This window comes from Carcharodon carcharias, chromosome 13 (genome assembly GCF_017639515.1).
Source record: "Carcharodon carcharias isolate sCarCar2 chromosome 13, sCarCar2.pri, whole genome shotgun sequence".
NCBI lineage: Eukaryota > Metazoa > Chordata > Chondrichthyes > Lamniformes > Lamnidae > Carcharodon > Carcharodon carcharias.
Window position 1 is genome coordinate 55,877,322 of NC_054479.1, and position 7,765 is coordinate 55,885,086.

At 43.5% G+C, this 7,765-nt stretch overlaps 1 protein-coding gene across 1 annotated transcript; it reads left to right on the forward strand.

Annotated features, from left to right (window-relative positions):
* Window positions 1-590: 590 nt before the first annotated feature.
* On the forward strand, window positions 591-4,550 carry cldn5a (claudin 5a). The gene has a single exon (XM_041203486.1). It carries the CDS (start codon window positions 697-699, stop codon window positions 1,345-1,347), a length of 651 nt encoding a protein of 216 aa, XP_041059420.1. The 5' UTR covers window positions 591-696; the 3' UTR covers window positions 1,348-4,550.
* The last annotated feature ends 3,215 nt before the right edge of the window (window positions 4,551-7,765 follow it).

Sequence of the window (7,765 nt, forward strand, 5' to 3'; positions counted from 1 at the left end):
TCTATTGTGAAATTCTTTCGCAGCCAAATTAGACAATTTCGCAAAAATAGAAAAGAACCGAGAGTGGGGTTTAACCCGGTACCCATTCAATCCTCCTCTGGACTTCTAATGCCACCAGATGTCCGCTATGAGTGTTTTAAATGGTTCTGGAACATTTTCCAGAATTTTTTTTAGACTTCTCGCTGTGTCCTTGAAGTATTTTCATTCTTAGCATGTTTGCTAGAGCTGAGACTCGGAGATTGGTGGTGCTGGGGTGGGGGGGGGGGAATTCGGACGTATGCTGTTTTCCTGTTGCTTTAGAGCGGATGGAAGCAGCGCGCTGCTGCATTGATGCATTCTTTCTGCAGCCCTGAGCAGTTGTCTCAAGTCGCAACTGTGCAGCCCCCATCCTTCACCGGTTGCGCATTCCCCTCCATGCAGCCTCTTTGATAAATGTGGACTTTTTGTTTCTGTTATTTTCCCATTGGTTGGGACGCGTGCAATCGGCTTCGGCCCGGGTTGGCTCCGATTGGTCAGCTGGCCCGCCTCTGGTTTTTATTGTCCACTTGCCTCTTGCCTCCGTTTCTCAGTTTGAAGCCGAGGCGCTGAGAGATCGGAGCCATGCACATCATAATTCCCAAGCTGAGCAGAGAAGCTGCGGACGGACGCTTTTACTGACCAGCCTCGCCTCTAACATAAACTTTTTAATTCTGCGGGATGCCATCGGCAGGTTTGGAGATTGTGGGCCTGGGACTGTGTGTCCTGGGCTGGCTGGGGGTCATGCTGGCTTGCGGGCTGCCCATGTGGAAAGTGACGGCTTTCATCGAGAGCAACATCGTGGTGGCGCAGACGGTCTGGGAAGGGCTCTGGATGAACTGCGTGGTGCAGAGCACGGGTCAGATGCAGTGCAAAGTCTACAATTCGCTGTTGTCCCTAGGGCAGGATCAACAAGCCGCCCGAGCGCTGACTGTCATCGCCTCCATCCTGGGACTCATTGGGCTCCTGGTCACCATCCTAGGCGCTCAATGCACCAATTGCACGGAGGGAATGACCACCAAAGCCCGGATCGTCATCACCGGGGGAGCCATCTTCATCATAGCGGGCTTACTGGCCCTCATCCCGGTGTGCTGGATGGCCAACACCATTGTGCGCGACTTCTACGACCCGATCGTGCCTGTCTCTAAGAAGAGAGAGATGGGAGCGGCTCTCTACGTTGGCTGGACGGCCAGTGCCCTCCTCTTCATCGGGGGCTCCCTGCTCTGCTGCTCCTGTCCCCCGAAGCAAGACCAATCATCCTTCGCTGTCAAGTACACGGCCCCAAGGAGAGCATCGGCCAACGGGGATTACGACAAGAGGAATTACGTGTGAAAAAGGTCTCCACAGTCAATCTGGGGAGACCAGAATTGGACATAGGGACAGGGGAACGAGTAAATCGCAGATCCTGAGCCCCCGCCAGTTTTCTTACTCATGCTTATTTAAAGCAGTCTTTTTTTATTTAATGGATTTGTATTGTAAACGAAAACAGGAGTGTTCATTGTGTATCTACAGCAGTTCTCCAGCTTTTGGGTTAACCTTTTGAGAATTGGAAGCGCGCCCCCAGAGTGACTTTACAGAGTTGGACGGTGAAGACCGATTGCTAAGAGACGTCTGAACAATCATTCGGACACTGTTCAGTTTGATTTGCAATGGACATTTCTGTGAGCATCTCTATTTCAGTGAACAGTGCGAGGGACCCTCCACCTCCCCTCGGTCCCAGACGCATCCTCTGTAGCGGAATGAGGTGCTGGGTTTAGGCTGAACGTTTGATTTGAATTAATTAGAAAGTTTGATTGGGCAGAGAGCGTGGCTCCACGATCAGCTTTTGTTGTCTGCGATAAGTAACCCAGCTCTTACTTACAGCTTTAGCCCAAATCTGCTATCAGATTATTCAATTGATTTCACGTTATAGTTTATTGCAGAATTTAATGCTGCGCAACTAGACCTTCGAGCCTGCCCTTCACAGTTTAATGAGACTAAGTTTAATTTGCTTAGTACAGTTAGATTTATGATTAAGTGTCGGATCTCGGCGGAGAGTGAGTTCACCATCTGCTTTATGTGGCTGTCTGTTGTCAGATGTGTCCTTTTGCTTTGTGACTTCGGTCCGCACTCCAATATTCAGACAGTCTGGCACGGCAGCCCAACTTTTTCAAAAAGCATTGGTCTCTTTGACCTATTGCTTCTCCTTCATGTATCACAGCGAGCAGATGAGTTGACTTTCTTTTCACATGGGGGAGTTCCCAGCTCGGTTTTCTCCCTCCTAGTGTGAACGACAATTCATTTAATCACATACCGACCTGTCCCTTGGAAAATACAGCACCCGCAGTGAGCAGCTCTCTCCAGAAATCGAGAGGTCAATATTAACGTTATTAATGATAGAGACAGCATGGGGGGTGGAGGCAGTATTTGAGATGTAGCGAGTATTAGTGCCTGAACAGTATTAATGTAGTATTATTCATTGAGCGCCGAGAGTTTTCAGAAAGCAGTTTTGCGTATGCAGAATATATTCTGAGTGCGAACAATTACAGAGATAGTGAGAATCACTGAGACGGACAGATCAAATCAGGTTGCGAGTCTATGTGATGGAGAGAGTATTATCGACAGTGAGAACTGACGGAAGTAAATGTCGATTGAATGAGTATGAATGATAACGCGACTGTTAATGATCGAGGCAGTTATACTTTATATAATAATTTGCCAAAGGTTTCAGACAGGAATGAAGAGCTGCCGACTGGTTCCAATCATGATTGTGCCGCTCTTTGAACTGTGATATAAAGTGGCGAGAAAACATTTCAACTGTTTCTGTGAGTTGGCGGGTGAGAATTCTCCAATTGGACTGCACCTCGCCGGCATTTTGTCTCTTATCTCTGCCTGAATGTGAATGCAATAAATGTACAAATTAAACGGTCACGTGATTTTCTAAACCGTGGGTTGCGCGGGATTGCTGGTGGGAAGGCGAACGGTCGCCATGGTTACCGGAGATGCTGCTGGTAACCAGGAAACCTGCGACTATTCGCTGGGCCCCATATCTGGTGGCGCCACTGAGTGCTTCACAGCGCAGAGGCTTCACATCAAACAGCCCCGCCTAGGTCTTACCCTCAGAACTCAGGCCGCTCGCAGCACAAACCCGCGGCTCACAAAACACGCAGAAATTTCGGTCTCATGCACGGGTGCACTCTACCAACTGTTGGGCAAAGAAACAATTCCAATTCATTTTAGCTTTGGGCATGGCGTAAATTGGGACATAACGGAAATCGCCGCCAAATGTACGCAACGCTTAATTTTCGTCTTCATTGAAGTCAACATATCGAAAAAAATACAATAGGAGCTCAATTCCTTTTCGCACATTCTACACCACCACCCAAAATTAATTAGACCTAAAGTATTTAACGTTAACAATGTAAGCTCCATATGACACAAGGGATCCCAACTTGACCGAAAATGTGCTATAGACCCGCCTGGGGAAGTGCAGCTACAATCCCGCAATGCCCTGTGCCTTGTAGGCAAACCCAGCCTCACAGAGACACTCATTACACCAACCCCATAATGTACTAGAACATCAACCAAAAACTAACGCGAACAACTACCTCCAACAGGGCTTTATCATATCCTTGTTTTGTATTACACCCCACACCACCACCACTACTCACTTATCCCTGTTGTATTAGCAGGATGGCCAATTAATGGGACATTTGGAGCACTAAGTGGAACAAGAACGCATGGACCCAGACAGACCACTGGGTTCATTAAGTTATTCCTCCCCATCGACCGTGTTACGCCCTCTACCCGGTTAACTTAATCACCTCACGGAGGCTGGAGGCCAGAAAGTCAAACATGAAAGAAGTAATTTGGGAAGTCGCTGATTGACCAGAAAGAATCATTGAGAAAAACTCCCGAATATTAATCCAACCGCCCGATCCTGGCCAATGGGGTTGGATTATGCTGTGGTGCGTGTTTCTGGATTTTACTCCCAGGTTTGTTTTCATTTCCAGCCTTCTTCAAGAAATGGAGTTGGTGGAGGAAGCTTCAATCCTGGTGGAGTATTCACCAGACTGGAGAGAGCCAAACCTACTATAGCGAATCTCCAGAGTAGTACCTTCGATTTATTTTATATGAAGTATTTGTGATTCTACATTTTTCGATATCTATATGGGATAAGGGGCTTTAAACAGACATTCGCCATTCGAGCTTTTCTTTCTATTTAGGTAACATATTTGCCTTTGATCCTGGTCTAATGAATTAATGTCATTTAGAAGGTAGGGTTCCAATTATTGAGCAGAACGTTGTGATTGTGGCTTTACAATTGAACTGTATCCGTTTAAATGGACCTGTTTGCACCTGTAAGCTGCCCGATGAGATGCATCTCGGTGCTTAACTAAACCCGTTGATAACAGCTTTACACTGCCTGGATACTTTTAGCAACCCTCTGCCTTCACCGTTTGCACTTTTGCTAATGGATGCTGATTGACTCTGTACAGGTTCGATGTGTTCTGTGCTATTGTGTATCATCTCACAATTATCTACATTAAAAAAATCATTGCAATTGCCGAGCCTGCCTGCTGAATTTGTTGCGAAGCAGCTGAGCGCCATTAATTTCTCCGTCAACTGTTACCTGCCGAATGGCTTTGTGATGTGGACTGGGTGAGGCCTAACGCAATGTAAAGCAGATTGTCACATCTTCTGTTTAGTATGATTTGAAACCAACACCAGTCGTGAAAGGACTTAAGATATGGTTAACCTATGATCTGCTTGTGGATTACTATTCTGGATGAGGCTTCGTTATGCGTTTTAATTATTTTGGCCTAGATTTCTGATTACTTTATATATTTGTTCAAGTTGCAAATTACTTATGCCCTTAGTTCACATTGCAGCATTAAAAAGCTGGAGAAATCCTGCTCCCTATGCTACATTAAATTCATCAAGTTTCTCGTTCTCATCTTCAAAGCCAACCAAAACTGCATTTTAACTAACTAGCCTTCTCCAGCCGACATCCACCCACATATCATCTATTTAATATTACTGCTTGCTCCTTATTCCCTGAATTGTCAGTTTGGCTCAGTGATCGCAGAAGCGTGTCCTCAAAATACACCCCTTTATCTTGAACAGATAATTTCGTTCAATACTTCAATGCATTAATGACCTGGTGAGTACAGTATGTCAGAGGTGATGAGAGATTAAACTAAAATCCCTTCTGCTTGCCTTGGATTTAAAAATCCCTGCACACCATTGGAAGAGAGGAACAGTTCTACCACTTTCCTGGACAGCATTTATCCCTCAACCATCACCAAAAATAGATCAGGTGGTAATTCATTTCATTGCTGTTTGTAGGACCTCGCTGTGGAAAAATTGGCTGAAACTTTTATTAATATAACAACAATGACAACACTTCAAAGTAATTGGTTACTCATGAGCAGTAGGTATGTGCCCAGTATGCTACTGAGCTAAGTGGTAAAATCCCCTCTAGCCAAATCCCTGCATCCATGGCCCATGTAAAAGTTGCAAATTGATTAAATTGGTCTATTTCAAAGGACTCATAAGGGTAACCAGTATGTCTTGGTTATAATGGACTGTTTCCCCAAATGGGCCAAGTAGCAGTTATCAGAAATTGTAAATTAGCATTGAGAGAAAAGTCACTAAATAGAATGGAATGCAGAGATGTGGAAGATTTAGCTCCTTTTCAGCTGTCAGAAGCTGCAGAAGTTTGTTTTCAGTGAGCTTCCACTTTTAAAAAGTATATATTTTTTAAAATTTGTATGAAAATATAAGATTTAGTTTGTGAAGACTATCTTTTTTGATTATTGTCAATATTTTTACTTTCAATTATCTGAAGAAAGAAACAAAGAACAAAAAGTATGGTGTCATACTTTATTGATTTCTTGTTTACAAGCACATTGCTGTGATAGTTGGATTGTGGCTAGTTAATAAAATTCGATTTGAATTAAATTGCAAGTATTGAAGTTAATTATCCCAATAAATTATGAAAATCCAAATTCCATTGCGGCCACAGTGAAGTTCCAGTTCTTGTAAATATTTAATTGAGTGTTGCTGAAAAGAGATATGTTGTCAAAGCTTTTCATCTGGACAGACAAGAATGCCACGTTTTAAAGGAAGCAACAATTTATATTGCATGAGAAAAAGGACACTGGTTGGCAAATTGACTCTAATTGGTTGAGGCGTAGCCATAGAGAATGTACTGGGGTAGTATTATCCCCCACGCTTTTGTTTAATTCAACAGAGGCACAATACCTGTACATGTTCCTTTTGCCTGCAGAGGACAGGTCCCTGTGAATGAATATATGTAGCTTATACCAAGCATAAGTGAGCCATATTGGTAATCTTAAATTGATTGCCAAGGTAATTTTCAGCACACTGGGGATTGTTCAGCAAGTACTGTCCAATCATAGTATCACATCATGCAAAACTCAGAAAATAATGTCTAATGTTAGGTGCAAAAGACATCAGAGTATGTTACATATCTTAATTTGAATGGATATTTCCCCAGAGTGCACAGGGAAATCATGAATTGAGAATTTAACCCTTTCGGCTCAGGAAAAGTTTCCATGCTTTCTTTTAAAAAAGGAGCAGACCATGGTTTTCAGGTTGCATTTAATGTTAATGGTACAGGATTAGCAAACATGGCTTGAGTGGCTTCCTGTGCTAGCACATTTGAATCTCCTGATGTCTGCAGGGAAAACATCCCCCTCAAAGAACATCACCAACAGCTAACAAAGCACTCCCAGTAACACAGGACCTCAAAAACCACAAACATTCATCTGAAATCCAAAAGTTCCATAAGGAACACATTCCACATCCTACAAACTGATGACAACCCACCTCTTGATAATCTTTTAAATGAAAACCAAATCAACAAAATTGGGATAAATCAGGCACAGCCCCTAATTCAGGTCAGCGGTAAAACCAAGGACAAAGTTTAAAGGAAACTTACAAACTTTAAATCAAAATGTGATTAAAGGGGTCAACAAAACACCCCAACCCACCTCTTGATGGTGCACCTCCTGGTTGACTGCAAACATCACCAGTCACAACCTGGTAACTGACATGAATGGTGAAGTCCCAGGTTTCAACCTTCCATGGGAAATCTTAACAACCCTGGATGGGCTAGGGTTTGCTCCACAAATGAAACCTGATGAACAAGCTCAAATTGTGACCATAACCATCCAAGTCAGACCATCGCCTGTATACTCAACTTCTGCCCTAAGAGATCCATTTCTGGTGGCATCACAACCAATCACACTGATTCAGCTGATGCCTTTGAATGGATTGTTAAACTCAACATCAAACTATAACTGCTTCCCCCAGCCATATGAATAAAAAAACCCAAAAATAATTCTTTGATATAAAAATACCTTCACAGAATTCTGAAATGACCTTTGGAAAATTGTTAGTGCAGCAAGAACCCAGTTGTTGAACAAATGATCTGAAAACATTGGCAGACATCAAATGCCACAGCATGGTGATGATCTGGATTTAAGACTTTGCCCTTAACCCATTCAGGAACATTTGTTATCTTTCAAGACAGAGTGCACAAGTGGTGAGACATATGAGAATTACCTCTAGCACAGGCAGCCACTCGAGCTGTGTTTGCTAAGCCTGGGCATCAGTTGTTTCTAAAATTAGAATTGATAAGACAAATTGATATGAGTCGCTGTCTCAAACACGCACGATGGGAAAGTTTACAGTAAGGGTTCAGGAATATAAGCATTAAAAAAACGCCAGTCCATGTGGTTCC